The following is a 22,943-nucleotide window of genomic DNA, read 5'->3' as shown; positions in this document are numbered from 1 at the left end:
AAAGCTTTTGAAGCTTTGTATATGATGTTTAATAGGTCTTTCTCTAATGCTGGCTTAGCACCTGCTCCTCCCTCACAATCACATCAAAGTGAACGCTAAGTAACCACTCTGAAATCATGCAGCATCGGGCCACAGAGTAAAACCAGGGAAAGTGCAGGGCAATCAGCCCTGTAAAATCTCTCCATCTGCAGAAAGAATCTCCATAGCCACCTGGATGCTTTTAAACCTTCATTATTTTAAATTTAAAATGGTTGGCTGAGCATTGCTTCTACAAAAATCTGATACAATAATCGAAGTTGGAGGTGGGGAAGGACCTCTGGGGTCACACAGTCAAGCTTTCTGCCAATAATGGATTGTTCCCTGCAGTTCAGTTTCTAGTGACCTTGGAAATTACTAGGCTGGTAAAATGGTAATGAAAAAACAAAGCTGTTATAACTTCAAAAGTGGCCAAAGTGACGCTGTCCCAATGAGCAATTGTGCTTTTGATGTGAGATTCTCTACGTGCGTTGTTTCTTGGTTGCAGTTTTTAAGTGATCAAAGTTCTAATCTACACTTTCTGACACATTTTGAATTGTCTATAACTAGGAGGTTGGTGGAGGTTAGCTACTTTTAATACCACATGAACTTGTCCCTTAACCAAATCATAATTTTTATTACAAATAAATAAGTTGACAACTTGATTAGCCCCCCTACCCAAACATTTTCTTCATATCTCTGCAGTTGTGTTCTTTCAACATTTCTAGCCTCCCAGAAGCAGGAAATGGGAAGGAAAAAAACCAGACTTCTTGGTTTTTCCATCAAAACTCTTGGTTAATTAATTACAGACTTATCATGCCTGGGAACTCAAAAATTCCTGATAAGACTCAAATGTGACACACGATTTTTAGATTTCTTTCAACCAGGCAAATATTGTTTTACTTCTCTGCTGATGCAGGCAATAAAGCACGACTCTAACATACACCTAAGTGGGTAGAATTCGGCCCCCCTTTTAAGGATGAAGCAGCAGAAACAAGCTCCCACCAGCAGAACAAATAAAGTTTTGGTTAAAAAAAATATTCTAGGAGGCTGTTAAAAGCTGGGTAGATGGGAAGAGATCCCAAGACACCAAGTTCCCTTCCTGTTGTGGCCGTTTGATGTGTGTTAATTTCTTCTCTAGGGAGCCCTATTGTGGGCTGCCTTTTGGGGTGTGCAGTGCTGTGATTATCCTTTCTTCCTGGGACTCTGGCCCCCCCTGACTATTGTATTCACACACTCCAGATCTCACTTGGAGAGGAAAAGGGTTTTCTCAGCTGCCAGCTTGCTTAAAAGAGGAGTTAAGAGGAAAAGAAAGCTGACTGGACTTGGCAAAAGTCTCTATTTTATTCTGTTTAGTCCGATTTTTAAAGGACTGGATGCTGAGAAACACCAAAGTAGTGAGAACACTTATTCCTTAAACAGGTTCTTGCAAAGTTTTTACAATAAAAACAGAAAGCTGCTTTAGTAAAGCAGTGTTTATCCTTGAACTAATGCTGGTCATGAATACGTGTCTAACTTAGCTGGAACTAATGCCTGACTATACTGTTCCACTACAGCAACTTAACATCCTGCGTAGGCTGATTATTTTTTCAACAATATTTGCTAAATTCTTTTAAGGGTTGCCAGTATATATTTTTTGAAGCTTAGTTAATAAGAACAGCTGCCAGTGGAGTCAAGGCTAAAAGAGGCAAAAAATATCTACAGAAGGCAAGATTTTACTTCAAAAGATCAGTATTACAAAGCACTACTGTTGCTGGTATAATCACTTTCTTTGGGGGAGATGCTAATATAGACTGGATTTCTTGTCTTCACAGCCCCCACTGAGCCTTTGCTGTGCAAATTTGCTGATGGAGGGCAAAAGAAGCGCCAGAATCAAAGCAAATACACACAGAATGGAAGGCCGTGGCCCAGAGAAGGAGAGGTAAGTGCCACGTAGCAATTATTTTCCTGGGGTTTGGCAGAAGTCAGCGACAGACCTGGAGGTCTACCTTTCAGGCTGTGAAGAAATCAGATTGCAGAAAAAATGCAATAGGTTTGTACAGAAAAAGCTATGTAAGCAGTGGGGAGACGGAGGTTTATGATAATGTGCAGAGTGTAAAGTTGCAGGAAAGGAGAATTTCCGAGCTTGCTGTGGAGCTGTGCAAAGCCTGGTCCCACTGTGAGTGCTCTGCAGGCGGACCTGAGCCGAGGATTCTCTTCCTGGTGAGCCATCAGCAACCGAGGTGTACCTTTTAAAAACCAAATCAATTTACACTGAAGCAACTCAACAATGTTATTTTCTCCATCTAGTTCCTGGTGGTAGAAGATCCTTAGGGAATGTGAGACCTGTTCTGAAAGAGAGAGATGTACTTACGCATCCAGATGTAGGGTCCATGTAGAAGTTTTCTGCAAGCTTATCTGAGCTGAGCTCCTTGTTCTGTTCAAGACAAAGCAGTTTACAGTAGGCTCAGCTGCATCATGTATACAGAGTTTTAAAATAAAGTAATCTAATGGTTGCCCTCTGCTCTGCTGCAAGTAGTCTGTTACTGGAGTTTCTTCTCTGTGTTCTTTTATGTGAAGTGACTCAAAATTTGGGTGAAATAAGAAAGGCATTTTTTTGACTCTTCAAGAGTTTGTTTACTGTTTATGAATTTTGTTATCGAGAAAAGACTTGAATAAATAAGGGAGATTTGATCATAGTGCCTTCTTATGCATCCTGATAGCTATGAAGGCTGAAGGACTTGCAAGTATTTCTATCCTAAACAGTTATCCTTTGTGTTTGTGATTGAGATTTCAAGGAAAAAAAGTATGTTGTGCAATTGTGCTCCTCTAGAATACAAGTTGGGAGGTGGGGGATCTCTTTTTTGGGGGGGATGTTGGTATGTTTACTTCAATTTTACAAGGCAAACTAAAAAAAAAAAAAAGAAAATTATTTGGTGTTTCTGAGTTACATGTTCTGAGAGTATTTCTGCTTTTTTGTAACTACTTGATATTTTTAGCTGATACTTTTCAGGCCATTAGTTTATGACATATATACTCCAGCACTATTGGTGAGCTCCTAAAACAAACAGAGAGTCCTTTTGAACCTGTAGAAATTTCTCCCACCATCCCATGGTTGTTCTACACTGTTCCAACAGCAACGGTCCATTTTTATCTCGGTGGGCTGAAAACCCCAGTGTGGTAGACACTTTTGCCAAAGGACATTGCAGAAGTCTCCAAAGGCTCACTGCAGTCTCTTATGCTGCATGTCTGAAAAAATGGAGCTGTCTTCTCAGGAGCCATTATGGTTTGTCATATTAGGGATCTACTGAAGAGCAAGTGCCCAAGAAGTACTTCAAGCAATAGACTCAGGTCAGCATACACAGAGCTTGCAAAACAAAGGTCTATGTATAGGAGACAATAATAAACCCTCAATAAGGTCAACAATCCATATTTTAAAGATGTCTATCCCTGTTTAAAAAGTAAATACCATCATAGCTATTATCTCGACTGTTTTTTACTTCCTTCAGTTCAAATCAATAAAAAAAGAGAATATAAAGTTAAAGCCAGCAAGCCACCATTATGCCTGTGGCCTCAGGGCATCAGCTTATTGCATCTTGTGTAGTTCATTTGCTGCTAGTGGAGTAGTGCCTGTTAAGCCCAGTGATATCCTGGTGACCTAGAGGCAGGGTGTGGCTGGTGTGTTTGTAGTATCAACACTTAAGAACTGATTTTCAGCGCTGGAAGATGTCATTCCTTGCTGTTGATCACAGTCAACTACAGAGCTGTTGTCATGGTATAAAGTGCAAACATGAAAAGATTGTAGAGATACAAACTCAGAGATATTTCAGGTTAGATTTTCTCAGATTTTCTCTGTTTACTAGCATCTGCTTAATAGCTTGCTGCACTTTGGATATTTACTACTCGGAGCATAAAAGACAAGAATGCTTGTTCTCTTTTAGGGTCCCTCATTTACTGAATTTCTTCCCTACTGTTAATTTTCTTATTTCCAATGTAAAATCTTTCTTTATAATTACTTTTATATTGTATATGCAAAAGGGGTTTTCTGACTCTTTGTCCTTTAACAGTCTTGTTCTAAAAACGATCTACCATTCAGTTGTTCTTTAGGTAGCAGCACTTGAGTAACCTTCCTACAGTTATTCCTGTCAGTTTTAATGTCTTCTAATTCCTTTTTAAAAGAGCAGGCAGTGAGTAGTGAAAAATAACTGATATATGACAAGTGTTGTAGTTCTGATGACAAATGGGATCTGGAAATATTCCCTACACCTCTGCTTTTTCTTGGTTTCTTCCCCAAAGAAAAGTATTGAAACAGCATCCAAGAGATTCCTCCCTTAGTATTTCCACCCTGGCCAAATCCTGTGGTATCTAGACCAAGATGTATTTTGGCTATTGTTCAGATAAGCCTTTGCATTGTTGAATACTTTCATGAAGGGCATTTCTAAAACATCTGAGGTTTAACCAGCATTAGCACTGAGCGTGCATGAGGATTATTTCTCAGAAAGGCAGATCCCAGAGAAATGACGCCAACAGTTCTGTCACTGGCCTCAGACTTGAGTGTGCAAAGTAGAGACAAACAGCTGTGCCCAGTACTCTGCTGCAGGGAGGGAATGGCAGGAGATTTAGTGGGGACGAGCAGGTTTGCTGCAGTGTTACCTCTCTGGTCATGCTGTTCTCAGAGGTTTTTCTCTCTTTTATGAAGAGCTTCTATGGAATTTTATAAGACAGGATTTCTTTTTTTTTTATAAAGTTGTCAGATCATGCTGCACAATGCAATAGAAAATCTTATTCCTGTCATACATCTTTGTAGTTTCCTTCTTGACCATATAGAAATACTTTCATTGGCTGTTAAATTGACATCCCTTTTAAAGTCAAGTCTTTAGGAATATATTGAATTTCTCTAGGGCTTTTTGGGAGGTCTGGGAGGGTGGGTTTGGTGTTTGGTTGCTTGGCCATCTGTAACCAGTGAAGAATGCCAGATCTTGAATAGTGCTTTCTTGTCCTTATACTTACACTCTTGTTTGGAAATGTTCAGCAGATTTACTGAGACATTTAACTGAGTGTTTGTGATGGTTGACCAGTTCTGGACTACAGAGCCGAGTGCTTATATTAGTGATGGCTTTGTATAAGGCTGTCAAATTAGGCATCTAATAGACAGGTGCAATAAATGTACAGTGAAACCTGCAAGTGTTGGAAATATTTGCAGTAAAATTCTGACAATTTCTGCACTAAGTTCAGTAATTACTTTTTTGGGCTAGTTTCTCCTCACACTGTTTTAATTAGGCATTCTGTTGTGAAACTTAACCTGACAAGATTGAATTGAAATAGTGATAGAGCATAATCATATTCAAATTCTGTCTATAAAATATTTGATTCAGTTTACCTCTAAATTGCAACTGACAAGTCTAGAGGTGGGTGATATAACTCCCCCAAAATGTTTTAGTCAAAAATGTACCCAGGGAATCAAGTGTAGTCACAAAATGAGATCAGATTGGATTAAAAACTGCAACATGAATTTTGCAACATAATCTTCTATTGCAGATTTAATGAAATTTTGTTTTGCTTATTCAGAAATAATGTCTTTTGGTACATGTATTTAAGACCAGGTTTATTTGAAAATTACCTGGTAGACAGGGAGAAATCTTCCTGAAGTTTATTACTGTTTACAATTTTAGAAACTGTAGCTTTTCTACATCTGGTCAGCCCAAAGTGATTAAGATTTTTCTTATAGTCACAGTATTTTGAACTCTTTGATATTTCTTTTGCAAGTTTCTGTAAAATTTGGGCTATTGAAATAGTTGCATTGTCTTATAAGGGAATATCACCCTTACAGTATTGGTGTATGCATCACAACAGTGAGATGCACCATTGAATGCAATCCCCTTGTCATTGAATTTGGTCTGATGTCTATAATGATATTCAATAATTGTCACTAATAATACTTATATTGATTGCTTTTTGTGCTTCTGTAATCTGAGTTACATTTTTTATTTCTAAAGAGCCAAGAGGTTACCCTCCTTTCCTTCCCTTTCTTCTCTTCCTCCTTACCCCTTTCTCCTTTGTTTTCTTTCAAGCTCAGTTCATGGAATACCTAAAGAATTAAACATGTTTTTAATTCTTTCTTAAAAAAATAAAATGACCTGGTAGTTGGGGAATGTTGCTTTTGTAACTGTCTTTTTATCCACTAATCATTACAACTTTGCCTAATGCAAACAGTAATTTAGAGAGAAAAACATGCAGTAGGTAATTTGAGACACACACCAATTTTTTTGTAAAGTCAGTACCAGTGAAGGGCTGAAGCAGTTGATCTTGGTGCCAATGGTCCCTTCTTTACCAGCAGATGCATTTGGAAATGATTAGTAGTTCTGTGCCAGGCCTATTTTTAGCTCAGACATGGATTGTTTTTATGCTTCCAAGGAGATAGGTACTACTTAGTTGTGTTCCATAATCCCGAGTGTCTAGGACAGATGTATTTTATACCTGGACAAGTAACATTTGCTCGCTGTGAAAGGCAATTCCCAGTTCTGTCCAGACAAGCAGTAGTACCGTCATATGTAAACCATCCACAAAGACATTTACTATATATATTTAGTATGCCTGTAAGTTAAACACTGGCACTTTGCATGCTTGTTTTCAACAAAAGCTTAGTTTAGCAAAGAGAGGTGTTGAACCTGAAGAAAGCCCAAGCAGAGGGAGAAAGAGAAGGGCAAAAGATAATTGACCAGTAATTGAAAATATCTGGAATAATGACACAAAGTGCTGTCACTGTGGGCAATATTTTGAAAAGATGCCTCAGTGGCACAAATACCAAAGACTAATTTGGATTTTGAGCTTATAAAGTACTTAGAAATATTTTAAACCAATCACTGTCACTGCAATCAGGATTTTAAAAGGCCCATGGTATAGTTAAAACAGAATCAGCAGTGTACCTGTTCTTAGAGATTAGTTTTCTTTGTTTTCATTTTGGCTTCAAATTTCCTTCTCTGGTGAAAAATGTCATGCCATTTGCCCTGGAGATTTTCCTGTAGCTGGGTTTTCCTCCAAATTCTGCTGCTATAACAGTGTTTTCTTAGACAGAATAAACAAATGTTGGAGACAGGGAAAGGACATACCTTTTTCTGCTGTATCCCCAACAGATACCAGGAGTGCTGCAAGCCAACTCACTGTAGCACACACATCTAGTGTGCAGATGTAATAAACAGCTGACATAACACTGGATCACACTGATGGCAAAATGGGTGTGCCAGATCCCCAAGAGCAGATGGTTCATAGACCTGAAGATGACAAGGTTAAATGTATGGGCTGGCTGTGGAAAGAGAAATATTGTATTATATTCTATTATATTATATTATTTCTCTTTTGTTGGTTTTTATTTTTCTTTTCAATTTTTGTAGACTTCAGCACTTACATTTTAACTAACCAGATAAACTGAAGTGGGAAGAAAGTGACTCAATCCCAAGAACAGAAGCTGTGTATGTCAGACTTTCATTCCAGTTCTGTGGGACAAAAGGGTTTCTTGTCATTCATTTGGATATCTGAACTTGTTATTGTGTTTATCAGTGCAGCCTCTGACGTTCTGAGATTCATGAATCACTTCCCAAGTTTAACATCAATATTATATATTTTTCTCTCCACAACCACTGTTTTCCTCAGAATCTGCAGCTGCTTAAGGAGCACACATCACTGGGAAATGCTCCATTTCTTTCATATGCGTCTCTATATCTAAGAGGTGTCACATTTGCATTCTAGATTTCTCCTTCTCTAAAAAGCAAAGATAGGGGTTTATTCACAATTAAATTCAGAAGCCTTTCTAATAATGTTGAATATTTCTGACAGAACTGCTAAATAATCAAAGAAAGGAATTCTGCCAAGTTAACTTTACTGGTGACTGAGCTTGTTTTATTAAATCAGTATTTCCCATTAATCTCATTTGGGTTGATGATTTCTTTCCCCTACTCTCTCTTCTTCCATCAAAGCATTTCAATAAGGGTATCTGCTGTCAGGGCACAAGAGATCCTTGTGTTGTGACGCCTGGCAGATATTAGCAATGGAAACAAAACAAGTACAGGAATCTGAGTGTCGAAATTTCAATTGATTCCACTGTAGTAGCCAAGAGCATGTCCTGGGATGGCAGTCCTCCAGTGGGAAAGGGTGAAGGTATGAGTCAGTGGAGATGGAGAAGACAAACATATCTTTTAGTCTAACTCCCACATCAGTTCACCACAGAAGTCCCTTAAGTCCAAGTGTACAACCTTACCTTTCCAAATCTCAGCTTAAGCAGGAGAAATCCAGGGGGAAAACTCCCCACATCCATGGATTTCACCCCTGTTTAATTTGTAGGCCTCTCCAATTTTTTCCAATGGGACTGTGGTCTCCTGCGCAGTATGAGATCCTGCAATGGCAGCAGCCTTGCCTTGCAGTGGTGCTCCAGCACTGGGCAGAGGCTGGCCAGGGCAGGTTTGAGGAGATAATGTGGAAGTTTCACCTCTGAGGAGGAGGTGTAGCACATCTCTGTAGCAGGTCGGTATTATGGTGAACTTTTGCATGCAGTGTCGTAAAGGCGTGTACACGGAGAGTAGATGGCGATATGATGGTGAAGTTGTTCATGAAAGCAGCTTCCCAGCAACACAGAAGATGCTGGGCTGCACAGAAGATGCACAGAAGAAATTGGTCATTTATAGGTGTTCATGTTTGCTGGAAGACAGATACTGCAGAAGAAATTGGTCATTTATAGGTATTCATGTTTGCTGGAAGACAGATACTGCACTGATAAGTGTTCTTGTGAGACATCACGGGGGTTGGGTAGAGAAATAATAAACCCACTTTATTTCACATGATGTTGAAGATCTGCTCATTTATGTTCAAATCATAACAAAGAGAGGGGGGAAAAAAATAACCAAACCAGAAGCAGAACACCTTGTCTTTGCCCATGGAAAAATTGTCACAGTAAAGTGTTGAACAAAAGGCCTTCAAACTTCTAGGGAAACCCTTGCTTTCCAGAGGCTTTTTGATATTTTCTGCACTTCATTGAATGAAAGAGCTTAAATTTAAAGACAGGTGCAGACTGAATCTCTTGGTTTTAGTATCTCTTTCACTGATGTCAAGAGTTAGAAAACTGTAGCAAAAAATAGCAAAAACCTTAATTCCTTCCTCATGTCCTTAAGTTCAGACACTTTGGTAAAAATAAGAGATAAGTAATCTTTTAAAAAAATCAATATTTTAACAAACTGGGTTAATTTCTATGTCACCTGACTTTCTGAACAGACCAGTAGTTATTAAGAATGATCTTTATTTCCATTATGTGACTGAAAACAGCTATCACTTTTTTTGATTACTTTAAGCAATTGCATATTGAAATGCTGAGGTGCAGAATTTTCACAGAATCACAGACTGTGTGGATTTGGAAGGGACCCATAAGGATCACCAAGTCCAACCCCTGACCCTGCCCAGGAGTCACACCATGTGCCTGAGAGCATTGTCCAAATGTTTCTTGAACTCTGTCAGGCTTGGTGCTGTGACCACTTCCCTGGGGAGTCTGTTCAATGCCTGACCATTCTCTGGGTGAAAAACCTTTTTCTAATGTTTAACCTAAACCTCCCTGACTCAGCTTCAGGCCATTCCCTTGGGTCCTATCCTAGAGAGAAGAGATCAGTGCCTGTCCCTCCTCTTCCCCTCATAAGGAAGTTGCAGACTGCAATGAGGTCTCCTCTCAGTCTCCCCTTCTCCAGACTGAACAGACCAAGTGACCTCAGCCACTCTCCATCCAGCTTGCGCTCAAGGCCCTTCACCTTCACTAACACCTCAATATCTTTCTTATATTTTGGAGCCCAAAACTGCCCCCAGCACTCGAGGTGAGGCCACCCCAGTGCAGAGCAGAGCAGGACAATCCCCTTCCTTGCCTGGCTGGTGAAGCTGTGCCTGATGCCCCCAGGACAGGGTTGGCCCTCCTGGCTGCCAGGGCACTGCTGGCTCAGATTCAGCTTGCCATCAGAACCCCCAGGTCCCTTTCCACAGAACTGCTTTCCAGCATCTCATTTCCCAGTCTGTCCATACATCCAGGGCCACCTCATCCCATGTGCAGAATCCAGCACTTTCCCTTGTTTAACTTGATATGGTTGGTGATTACCAAGTTTTCTAAATTGTCACAGTCTCTCTTCAGGGCCTCTCTGCCTTCAATGGAGTCAACAGCTCTTCCTAGTTTTGCATCGTGTGTTTTCATTCCATAGCTGAGTCTATGTCCATTATCTGGCTGAGTGGCATGAAAATTGTGTGGTTCAGTTGTTACTTAATAGAAGATTTTTCTGACAAATACTTTGCTAAAGAAGCATTCCATCATCAGTGCCACTCCCTCAGGTGCCATTTTATCAGGAGATGTCACTGTGAGAAGAAAGAATAAGCCCCTCTCCTTCTACTGAAACAGGAGCAAACCAGTGAATGAAAAGGCCTGGAAGAAAACAGTCTCTCAGCACGGCAGAGGGCTGCTATAGAGGCATCAATCTTGGTATAGTTCAGCCTGTTTTAAGCCCTATGATGACTATATTCAGTTCTGATTTTGACAGAATAGCTAGACCTCTCTCACATGGGAGTCTTGAGGCCAACCCTAATATTCTGCATTTGGTATTTTTGGAATTCCTGTTTGTCTGCTGTGGAGGAAAGTTCAGACAATTTTCCAGTAAGTTATTATTGCTCATCAGTTTTTATTCCTGATGAATGAGGATGCTTCAGACCATAAATCTTTGACTGGTCCAGGCTAAGTGTTGCCACTCCTGGGCTTCCAGCCAGCATAATTTTGTACAGAGGAATTGTACAACTTGATGAGAAAGAAGTAAATAGTCCTGTGTTAGCAGCTATTTGAAATAGCAGCTGTTTAAGGCTCTGCAGCAATGGGGGATATTAGCAATATTACTGGGGCCAACTGTAGGTGGTTACCATATGCACATATTGCCACATGCTGTGTCCTATTTGTCTAATGTGAAACTTTTCATTTACTGGTAAATGTGGTGGTGATATTTTTAGTGGTCACTGCTGAAGTACTTGAACAGATTCTGGTAATCTGTCTCCATGCAGTATGGATATGGAACGTGGATAAGGAGGAGATGAGTGTCTAGCCTTTCAAATTTTGTACTCTTCAGGCACACAGCTGGGTCCCCCGTTCTTAATACCAGTGCAGAGAACTGAGTTTGTGCAGTTTGTCTGCATGGACCCACACACAGGTCTGGGGTGTGATGGGGTTGGAGGGTGAGATGAGTGTCCATGCCATGGCCATGTGCTCAAATATCCATGAGAAAAGGAACTGAAAGGAACACAAACGTCTGTTTGCAGGTCTCACGTGAACAGCAAGCATCATTAGGGCTGCAGTGAAAGAGCTGCTGCAGGTTGTCATTTCTGCACCTTCATTCTTACTTATGTCAAAGAAACCAAAATAGTACCAGTTTTTTATTTCCACTTTTCCTCCCAGACCTACCTCCCTTATTGCCATTTTGTCTCCAGGTCACTAATGCAAGCTGTGGGATATAGTGAACTCTGATCCAGAAACTCTAAGGGTGACTAGATCTAGAAACTCCTTAATTTAGAAAGCTTGGCTCTGTCCTTTCCAAAGAATTTTTTTTTTTTCCCCTCAGACTTGAGTAGATGTGTGATGAGGTGATAAAATGTAAACACCTAGATTTATAGGGAATATCTTAAGTTATTTTAGCCAGTATTTTTTTTTAAATTGTTAGAATTAATTTTTTTGCCCCTCTAGGGCTTGTACATACTATTTGTCTTCGCCAGTGCAGGAATACAAAAAGAGAGCAGTAACAAATTTTACAGATGTTGAAAAGAGAAACGAAAACAAGACAACATGTTTCCTCAAAAATGTATTGCAGACAAAAAGTTTATGATATTGAAGTTTTCTTTTTTCTTTTGTTTTGAAATTTATACATTTCCATTAGTAATTAATGCAACCTTACTAAACAATATAATATGCTGAACGTGTATAAGACATAAGAATATTAAACCAAGTAAAGTAACGGATGATGATTTTCTACATCAAAAGTAGTGGTTTAGGTCACCATAAATTCAGCTCTCTGACATTTTAAACTTGCAGAAATAGCCATTTTATCTTTCTTTGTATGAAATCAATACTTCTTTTAAAAATAGCCACATGCACTTGGACTTAGTCTCCTGAATGATTCTTTGCTTGGGAGAGACTACATATTTTATTAAAACAGTGGCATTTTCATAAAGCAAAACATTTGCCCAAGCATCTGCTTAAAAGAATAACAAGAAAAATACACAAATTTAATAAGGACACGAACCTTTTTTTTGGCGACATAAGGTAGCAGGAAGCCTGGCCTTTCAGATCAGAAACTATTTTTGGCCTCTGGAAACCTGGACCATCTCCTCCTAGAGCAGTTTGCGGCTGCTGGGCTAACCCGGCTCTTCCAGGACTGCTGCCTGCTACTCTGCCTGCTCGTCACCAGTGCATTTACCCTGGCTGCTCACCTGCCTGCCTGGGAACCAGCCAAGCCCAAACACTTTCCTGACCTGTCTGCGCAGCCATCTGGAATGGGGCAGATGCCATTATTCAAAAGTACTTTGGTAGATGGCTTTAGGGGCATGAAAAGCTCCCAGCAGGAGCACAGACCATGCCACGTGGTTGGTAAAGCATCTGTCCTTGAAGAAAATGCTGCCTGTCTCAGGCAGCAAGCATAGGATGTGTATGAAAAATGAAGAGAAATACAGTGCCTTGGGGGTGGGATGGTGCCATGGCAGTTTTTCAGCTGCTCCCACAGGGAGAGCACCACCTTGAGCAATAGGGTTCCTCTCCCCTATGCTTGTAACCCTGCACAAAGGACAACTTCTTCCCATCTCTTACATTGGTAGTGTCTTACATAGGAAAGCATTTCACAAAGGGAGGGATGAAAATCGGTAAGGAAGGGAAAAAGTCAAAGCAAATGCATGTCTTTAAGTAAATGCTGGGGGAAAAAAAGGTCTTTCCTGCATGACCCTGGCTGCTATCTTGGAGCATAAGGTGGAGTGCTAAATTCTGTCTCCAGCCCTGCTCTCTCACTGCCTTTTCTGTGGTACCTGTGGATATGTCTGCTAATGGTGGCAGTGATGACAGTTGTTAACTGGACAATGTTTTAACACTGCCAAATCCTTTTGCACAGGTCACAGTCTGCCTGGTGGTAAATGGCAGTTGAAAAGCTCTGTGTAACACATTAACAAATTTTTCTGCTGTCCAGACCTCTGAAGTATTTTAAAAGCCTCGTTTGAAAGCTCAAGCTTTTCTGCTCCACAGCCCTTTTTTTGTTTCTTGTCTCATGGTAATGAATTAACTCTGAGTTACACCCCAGGGAAATGGTTGGCGGGGTCATGCGGGTGTGACCTTTGTAGGAAAGATGAGACTCCTTCCTGTGAAGCTCTCATGAAGTTGGCTTTGGAATATTTACCAACCACCTATCTCACAGGTAACAGCAGGATTTGGGCCTGTCTTGTTATAGGGAGTAATCAGCTGTAAAGGCATTGATTGGAGTTATTAATTGATACTGGAGCAACAAAAACACCATTTGCCCTAAATGTTATGGAAAGATGACAGCCAACAGACTGAACAGATCTGTTTCTCAGTGATCTCTCACGCAGGGGAGGTACCCAATCTGTCCATGCTGCTTTGGGCCGTCAGAGAATTTAGATTTCTATTTAAGTTGCATTCAGTTTTTATTCATATTGGCTTAGAATATGTTTCATGTCTTTCTTTTTTTTTTTTTTTTCTCTCTTTTCCTGCAGTAATAGTAAAAATCTGTTTTTCTTCCCTAACTATATGCAGGCTGGCATGGCTTTGACTTACGATCCAACAGCTGCTATACAGAATGGGTAAGGAATGCATGTTTTCTTACATCTTTTTAAAAATTATTTTGAATGTCATCTTCTGTTTTCTCTTTCTGTGGTGAAACTTTTTGAAAAGCAAATCCACTCAGTCATATTTTGTCTGAAGTGTATAATGCCATATTGTCAAGTTCTTCTTTTACTTTTCCTTTTCTTTTTATGCCTTCTTGTTTGCAGTATCCATTTGAACGGGAAGTTGTTTTTCCTAATAATTTCCATCACTATTTGGCAAATGTCAGTAGATGCCTTTTTAATCTCTCTTTGTCATGAAGTGGGAACCAGTAAAGTTTCCCTTTACTGACTTGGCTTTTGTTAAAATAGCCATTGAAGATTCCAACGTATTTTGGATAACAGAGCTGTTACTTCATCTGGGGTTCTTTCTGTAGGCTGGCTGGCTTCCATGGCATTGTCTGAATAAAAATGCCAGATAGGGAGAAAGCCTTAAATTAGTGTTTAAGCAGATGGGATTTAAGGGTAAAATGCAACACTCTTCTTTATTTCTCAGCTACCATTTGCTGACACAAGGAATTGCAATTTTATCTCAAGTTGTGCAGTGAAATTACATCAACATATTATTTACCTGCATGATTACATTTCCAATTATTTCATAAGCTAGAAAAAGATATCCTTGAAATTTAGCTCTCTTTTCAGCTAGGTTAACAACAATTTGAAGAGAGGCAGAGAGTTCAGCCCTGAACTCTTCAACAGTCACTCTTTGATCAGAGAGATGTATGATATGATTATCAAATTCCATGCACACTCCCACCTGTGTTCTCCAGCTGAAGGGGAGAATTTATTGATATAGATAAGGATGGGTTTATTTGTTAAATATTTGTTAGGTCACTGCTAGCTGAAGCATTTAGGAAAACACCCTAACATTCCTAATAGTTTAAAAAAAAAAAAATCAATAGTAATAGTCAGTCTGTTTTGTCTAATTTCCCTTTAAATGCAGTAATTTTGTAGGACTCATGATATTCCTGTGTTGTGGAGGAAGAGGCCACACACAGAAGAGTAGAGAGTTTGTTTGTAGTTGTGATTTCAGAATCCTCTGCTTCTGTCTCCCTGTTCTGACCTCCAAATGAGTCATTCTTCTCTATTGTCATACTTCTCAGCTGGTAAAACATTATAGTCCATAAATAAAAACATCACTGGTTCATAATCCACCAGTGTTTCATGTGGACAACTAGCTCTTTTTTTCATATAAATTCCTGCATGTCGGTTGTGTGAATGTTATGGAAACTGTAGCTTGAAGGATCCTTTGAGACTAATACAGTTTTAATTCAAGAATAATTTTTCTTGAAGTTATGAATCTTATCTCAGAATCAGACGTTATTTATATCAAAGAGTACTCATGGTGTTCAGGGTGCTCAGGTGGTTTGGTCACTCAGTTGTTTGAACATACTGTCACTGATCATTGGGTAAAGAAATTGTACCCAGTGGAGAATTTCAGCTCTGCAGTTTTTTAAAATATTCTTTTATTTTTAAGGCAAGAAATAAATTAAATTACAGTACTAGATATCTCTCTAAGAGAGTGACAATTAATTACCACTTTGACATATGTCTTCTTTCTAAAGTGTAAAAATATTTTCAGTTTTACCAGGACTAAACCATCATTCAAAATGCTCTTGTGGTGAGATCTTGATTGTGTGCAGTATCATGAGGATCACCAGGACCCTTTTGGTCCCACAGGATTTTTATCTTCCCAGGCATTCACATAGTAATCTCTACATATCCTGTAGTTTTAACTTTTTTTCTGGTTTTCATAAGCCTCTTTACTTACATGTACAGTGAAAATCTAACTCAGGAGTTTTATTTTAGTGAAGTCTGGGAGCACCTTGGTGCTTTGCTTGTGAAATGTGTAAATGTGATCTGTTGCTCGCTGACACAAGACACAGGCATCAGTGTATGGCCGTGGTGAGAGAGACTTAAAGGCTCTTAAGCTCTATGAAGTAACACAGGTTAACTCAGCAAAGGAGCATCTTCCTCACGAGGAGGGCAGTGTGGAAGTGAGCAAAAAGCTGTTGCTGTGCCCACACTCACCCTGTACCTAAAAAGGTGCAGAATACTTTGGCAGTCATGTGGGCTGAGCCATTAAGGTTTGCATGGCTCGGTGTCACCCAAAGATCTGTAAAACAAAGGCCTTTTCCTTGTAGCATTCAGCTGGGGTCACCAGTGTGACACTTAGTGAACTGACGCTGGGGATGGGAAATGTAAAGATACCAAGTCAATGTAGTAATTCAGAAGAGGTATGAATTACAAACAAAATTTTTAAAAAAATATTAACTGCACGTGCTGACATTTACTAGAGTTCTTTATAGGGTTGATAGATGCATTTGGATGCATCTAAGTTGCTAAGTCCACACAGGATTATGTGGAGGATGGAAGCCTACTAGAGAAACATGTCTCTGCAGGTGTCATGGGGTAGTACTTAAAATTCGTAGTTCTTTAAGAGGCATGGATTATATTAGGTTTGGAGTTGGGCCATAACCAAACCTCAGGGAAGAATCTGGACTCTTGTTTCCAAATGAAAAGGTAGGTTCTTACTGTTCATGGTGTCGTACTATCACTTTTATTACCATATAACTGCATATTTGCCTTGAAAATCTATAGCAGGAATAAAACAAAAGAGAGTGAGAGAGAGGCTTTCACTAAAAATGACTACGATTTTTTCTCCACTAAGGAATAGATTATTTTCTTCTGAGTCTATTACATTGTAAAGCTTGATTCTCCATTTCATTATATTGTTTTTATGCCCATATAGCTCTGTTTAAGCATCTAGTGGAGTTACATCAGCATAAAACTGGTATAATGTAGTAGAGAATCCAGCCCGTAGTGTACCATAGCATTGCAGTATGAGGTACTGAAGATACGGTAGGCACACACTTCAGTAGATAAGCTCTTTTCACTTGGCAACCTCTCTGCACCTTTTTTTTTGTTTTATAATCAGCCTTTTCTGAATTGTGTTTACCAAGGTACTCAGGTTTTATTTTGGGGAGTAGTGTGCCTGTTGTAATATGCTATTGATTTTTCAGTTTGTGGCATTAACATTGTTTCAATGGTTTTATGCACTCATACAAAGAACAGGATAGAGCACTTGTACTTGCACTGTAAGGAAGCTCATTTAAAATGTTCCTAAGGCTAGAGTCCTCCTGGCCATTTGACTAAGGTTGCAATGTACTGTATCAGTTTAGTATCTCATATCTGGGGGACTATTTTGTGCATTTGCTGGCCAATGGGCTCAATATTCAGATAGGTCTTTTCCAACTCAAACATCTGACTGTGTGCCTTGTTGCAACAGAAAATTGCTGCCTTGATAATGCTTGGTAATACTCTTACATTATGTGAGCCCCAGGATACTATTTATGAATCTAACTTTTTCAGTACTGCCCGCAGGCACGAGGCATGAGCAAATGGTGTTTATTGCAGTGCAAATAGGATCTTGCTCTTGCGCAGATTCTGTCTGGAAGCTTGCATGTTCCCCAATAGAATGGGAACCATATGGATTTTTTTTCTACTTTTTGGCAGGGAAATAGCGGCCAGACACTGCAGATAGTGCAGTCCCCAAATGTGAAGGGAGGGTTGGTGTAGCAGGGGAGTATGTGCTTTGTCTGTTAAGCAACAAAAACTGTTGTTAAAGCGCTGCCTCTCTGTGCCTTATGATGCACTGGAAACACACTTCTTTCTAACAGCACTTAAAAATGTGTTCTTTTGAGCTCCTTATAAACCCCCCCTCAGGAACTTCTGGGAGCATCTTTTTGCCTACTAGTGATGAGTTTCCCCTGTGCTTATGGAATCTAGACATGCTGAAAAGGTCTATTTTTAATACAAGGGCGATGTCCATTTTGCCTTGCCCTTGCCACCTGCATGCTTATGCTTCTGGCGTTGCAATTGCAGCTGAGGAGCGGGGACGCTGTCTTGCACCTGCAAAAAACTGCATGGACCAATGTAAGGATGCAAACTGCATTCTCAGAAAATGCAGCTGAGCCTTTTGGAGAGCTCTCCTTAGAGCTCACAGGTCAACTACCACAAAGCCTACAGCTCTCAAAATACCTAGTGCACTTCAATGCCAGGAAACTTGGAGGCATAATTTAATGCATCTAAAATGAGTCAAAGCCAGTATAATTCATATCTCTTTCCACTCCTCTTTCTGATGCAGATATTCTGATGACTGAGGGTCCTTTATTCCCTTGAATGAACTTACAAATGCATCTTCTTCCACCTCATTTCACCTCTCCCTAAGCCTAAAGAAAAAAAAGAAGGTAAAGCCTAAGACTGAATATAGCAAGGTCCTCAGCTGCAGATCCTGTTGGCATGCTCTAGGGTTTGTGCCAGAACAGGCCACCCTTGTTCTTTGTTCCCCCTGTCTTTTATTAGATCCCCAGCATGTCTCTTAATGCCAGACATATGAGGATATTAGCCCATTTGTATGTAAAGGGAATTTAGCAAGATGCCTCAGTGTTCCATGGGTGAGGGCATGTTGAGCCCTCTTTGTCAATGAGCCCTGCCCTGGCAGCAAATGACTCCAGCAGTGTGGTAGGTTGAGCATCCCATACCTGAGTGTGGCTCTGCTTGAGCCTGTCCCCAGCAAGGACACCTCTATCCTCACCATATGGCTGTACTTCACGTGTGGCAGAGACATCCCCATCCTTTAGTATTAGATCCTTTTGGCCACAAGTGGCACTGAGGAAGGAAGACAAGCCTTTGTCTCTTGATGTAAGAGATTCCTGACTGCAAAATGTTTTCTCTACAGCCTGTTGCAGTGACTGAGATTGTTACATTTGATTTTATTATTATTATTATTATTATTATTAAAACTGAAATATATGGACTGGATTTTCTTGCATTTGCATCATCAGAGTTTCTTCCTGTCTCTTCCTTGATGCCCTTGTGCATGAATTTTCCCAATACAGCTGAGTGTCCTGGTAGTATGTTTTATTTGATGCTTATTTGAGAGCATTCCAAATGGCGTCAGATAAACGGCATTGGCAGGGGTGTTGGAAGGGCTGTATTTTCCACATTACCGTAGTATATATTCTACAGGCTTATGTACTGTTCAGATAACTGCATCTCTATGCTGAAACTGAAATGGCAAGCTGTCTGTCAAGTTCTTGGCTTAGCACACATTTTCTGTAAATTTGTTAGTATTTGCTAGGATTTATTGGAGAGTTTATTCCAAAGAGTCAGCACTACTTCCAAATGGAAAGTTGTTTCTTCCCTGTACTTGTCTTTGTCCAAGCAGTTCATATGTGGTTATGAGTGTGAGCCCAACATCAGTACCAGGTTTATGAACAGAATGAGAACAGAATGAACAAAACTGTGTGGTTTTCTCAAAAGAGTTCTGGTTTTATATTATCTTTTAGCTTAAGAGGTTTATATGTATTTCTATACATTCCACATTTTACCCATAGACTAAATTCTGTCAGTCTGCCATTGACTGTTTTCATCTGCTGCACACATTTTTTAGTTGATCCACTTAGCAAGAGCATGGCCCAAGAGATTTCTGGTTAACATTGATCTGGGGGAAGACTCCTATAAAAGGAGTTAGATAATATGCGTTGTGCTAGTGCCTTAGATGAACCAGTCTAGTGGTAAAAATCCTTTCTCCCATGATGTTGTGTGATCTTAATATTTGGTGTAAGCATGGAGATACAAATACCTCTAAGTTCTCATAATAGGATATATATAAAATTGGGCAAAGGCACAATTTTAAAATAGTCTCTGTGCGAGCATTGTGAGGGCAGATAAATGGTCCTAAAATAGCATTATATTTCTATTAAACAAAAAATCACTCAGATGCCACCTGCTGATTTTGGCATTTTAAAATCTGATTTGGAATAGAAAGAACAAATTATTGCTTCTCTGTCTCCCTCTCCCCTCCTAACTTCGAATGTTTCCGCCCAACATTCAAAGACATCAGCCTGTTTTTCCAAGGCTATTGGTTGAAGTCGGTGGTTATTTGAGCCTGCATCAAGAATGAATGCATCCAGTCTGAACTAGACTGATTAGTACTAAATCTGTGATGCCAGGGTGATCAGGAAATAGAGCACTTGTACAAACACCAGTAATGATTTTTTTGTTGTTGTTGCATAGCTCTCATGGAAAGCTACTGTTGATTGCCTCAGAGTAGGGAGGGGAAAAAATATAAAAAGAGAGAGAATGCAGTCCACTTCACTCTGCAGAATCTTCTGTTGCTTACTGGTGCATCCTATATGAGAAGGATCTACATGAGGTTTAAATCGGACAAAAGAACACTGCACATAAGTGTTTCTCTCTGAGTCCAAAATACCGGCATTTGGACAACTGTAAGACCACAAACATTCTTTTTTTAAGCAATTTTATTGTTCTGGCTTACAGTTAAAACTGAAAAGAGGGTAAATGCAGAAATCTTTTCAAGCACACACATATTAAGTACTAACTCAATCCAGCAGTAGTGATATTTTCCAAGTGATAATTTTATCAATAATCATTAACCCACAGGGAGGGAGAAATAATATAACATTTATTACCATAAAGCAAGAGATTGTGCAGCTTCTGTTCATAGCATGCAACAGTGGAAATAAAACCAAGTAAATCTGAGATTTTCAGTGCTGCCTGGGGCATTTAGCCTCATAATTCCTGATACATTTCACCAGGAAAGGAGTGTTTTGCTCTCTGCCTAGATGAATATGAAAATTTCAGCCAGAGTTTTTGTAGCCACCCCTTAATAAAATAATTCAGGCATGTATATAGAATGTGTTATTCTCAGCACTGAAGCACTAGGATATGAAAAGAAAACAGTAGCCTGTGTAAAAATGAAATCGGTAATGTTGTCTTCGATATCATGTAAGAAATTTCCTTTCACTAGCTAGCACTCTGGAAAATCAGCTGTCTTTGCATTTCAGATAATTGCTTCTTGTATTGTGAAGTTCTATATTTGTGCTAGTTGAAGTGAAAAAAATATGCTTTGTGTAAATATTCCTCCTCCTTTCCATTTTCAAGATCTGCTCAATGGAGCCATCACATCTTTTTTATTGTGGTTTTGGAAATAGATGGACATAATTACCTGTGTAGATTCTTTTTGTCTTTGCCCAGGAGGCAGTGAATTATTTAGTCAGAGCCTAAGTAGTCAAAAGGTTCAAAAAATCTCGCTTTTGTTCTTTGTTTGCAGATTTTATTCCTCACCGTACAGTATTCCAACAAACCGCATGATTCCACAGACATCAATCACGCCATTCATTGCTGCTTCCCCTGTTTCTACATATCAGGTACGTCAGATTTGCGCTTGTCTACTGTGTTTCCCAGTTAATTATGTTTTGGATGTGGATGTAGGCAGAGTGTATACCACAGAAAATTGTGTAAGTGCTTGCACTCGAGTCACGCTTATAACAAAGGGCTCTCTAGCAGTATTCAGGTATCATTGGGTAGAGTTTTAAGTGTTTCCCGCATTCTTTACAGCAGTAATGAAAGCCACTGTAATTCTTAATTTCAATCAGCTTCTCTGATAAACAAAATTTTGTTTAATTACCAGTTTACAACACCAGAAGCTTGTCATTCTTATTGAACTGTTTCCTCATTTTGGCTCCCCTTCATTAGCCAATTTTTTTTTTAAGTGTTTTTTTCTAATAATTTATGTTGACTGCATTATACTTTGACCTTTTGACCTCAGCTGTATTTTTTCCAGTAAGTGCATCCTTTAAAAGCACTCATTTTTATACAATAATCCCTGACAAAGCAAATTACTTGAGGATAAGTGTCCTCAAATCGTTCTTTAGTCTGCTACATGCCATATCATTCAGAATTTCTCTTTTCAGCATATCTCTCTCAGATCTCCACTGGGAAATTATTGTCTTGTTTTGGCTTTCTGAGATGGAAGTCAAACCCAGATTGTACACTTTTATTATTAGCCATTCTCTGGGAACATATCGCTTCACAGAAGCTGGTCATTTTCTATACATTTTCCAATTTTAGTTATTTCTCTCCTGTGCCATCGGTGCTTTTCCAGCCCTGGGTCTTACCTGAAATAAGCTACCCAAACTTGCAAAGCTGCATGGTGGGTTGTTCTTAACGTCAGGGTTGGTTTGTTGTGGGTGGGGGGTTGCTGATGGTACGGTACTGCTTACAGGTAATTCTGGGGGGGTAACTGTGCTTTAAACTTGATTTTCAAAGAGAGATTATTCTTGTCATTCTCTTTGACTTTTGTGTTATTTTATTTTAGATGGCTATGTAGCACTTGCCAAACAAAAGTTGTTTTGATGAGGTCAATTCAGTAAATTTCAGTAATGACAGCACCAAAGAAGAGTCAAAGCCAGAGATACACAAGAGCAGCTCACACACCGTTTTCTCAGTAGCAAAGCTGGCTTAAGAGCCATACTACTTCCCCCTTATTCAGGCCAATGAGTTCAGGCCACCCAGCTACTTACTTTCACCACTGCTCCACAGTTCACAGTTGCTCCCTTTTCCCATTCTGATTTGAACCATTGCATCAGTTTGTGATTTCATGTGTTTGCACCAAAACCATTCATTTTTATTTTTTTTTAACCCGTATCATTTTCCTTAGATAGTTTGCAGTGTAAGCCCAAAGACATTTGCCCTGGCACAGTGAAGGAACTGCAGTGGTGCAAGAGTGGGAGCAATGAGCAGCAGCAAGATGTGCCAGCTCTAGTGTGTTTTAACTCATGGGGATTCACAGCAGAAAATGTTGCAGTAGAGGTGTTCGCATGTGGGTGTGCTGGTTTTAGTTCTAAAGATATTTTGCTAAACTTGCTTTTCAACAAAAAATAGGCTTTGATAAACACATACAAAGGTTGAAGCACACTGTTATACAAGTAATTCTCAACACTTCCTTCATCAACAAAATCACAGGGCATCTGGAGAAGCGGGACCTTGTAACTTTCTCCTTGTCATGCATGGTCAGCCTGAGGTGCTACACACCCATCTCTGTGACAGCAAGGGAGGTGCCCTCTGGTTGCTCTAGCACAGCTACATCTTTTGTGTACTTGTGTGTTGTGGTGCCCAGATTGATGCAAAAGGAAACTAAAATACACAATTCTTGGGGCTGAGTCTGAGCTATGATAGCATGTGGGCTGCTCACATATAGCATAAGA

The 22,943-nt window shown here is 39.7% G+C and overlaps 1 protein-coding gene across 6 annotated transcripts in view; it reads left to right on the top strand.

The window, feature by feature from the left end:
• Positions 1 to 22,943, top strand: part of RBMS3 (RNA binding motif single stranded interacting protein 3) — a 711,648-nt gene that overhangs the window by 617,776 nt on the left and 70,929 nt on the right. For all 6 annotated transcript variants that reach the window (XM_032107595.1, XM_032107598.1, XM_032107611.1 and 3 more), the window contains 3 exons: positions 1,830 to 1,936; positions 13,802 to 13,848; positions 21,008 to 21,104. In XM_032107595.1, the coding sequence (XP_031963486.1) occupies positions 1,830 to 1,936; positions 13,802 to 13,848; positions 21,008 to 21,104 (251 nt within the window). The remainder of the gene's footprint in view (positions 1 to 1,829; positions 1,937 to 13,801; positions 13,849 to 21,007; positions 21,105 to 22,943) is intronic.

This window comes from Corvus moneduloides, chromosome 1 (assembly GCF_009650955.1).
Source record: "Corvus moneduloides isolate bCorMon1 chromosome 1, bCorMon1.pri, whole genome shotgun sequence".
Taxonomy (NCBI): Eukaryota; Metazoa; Chordata; class Aves; order Passeriformes; family Corvidae; genus Corvus; species Corvus moneduloides.
The sequence above is the reverse complement of the archived record's forward strand: the minus strand, read 5'-3'. Positions and strand labels throughout refer to the sequence as shown.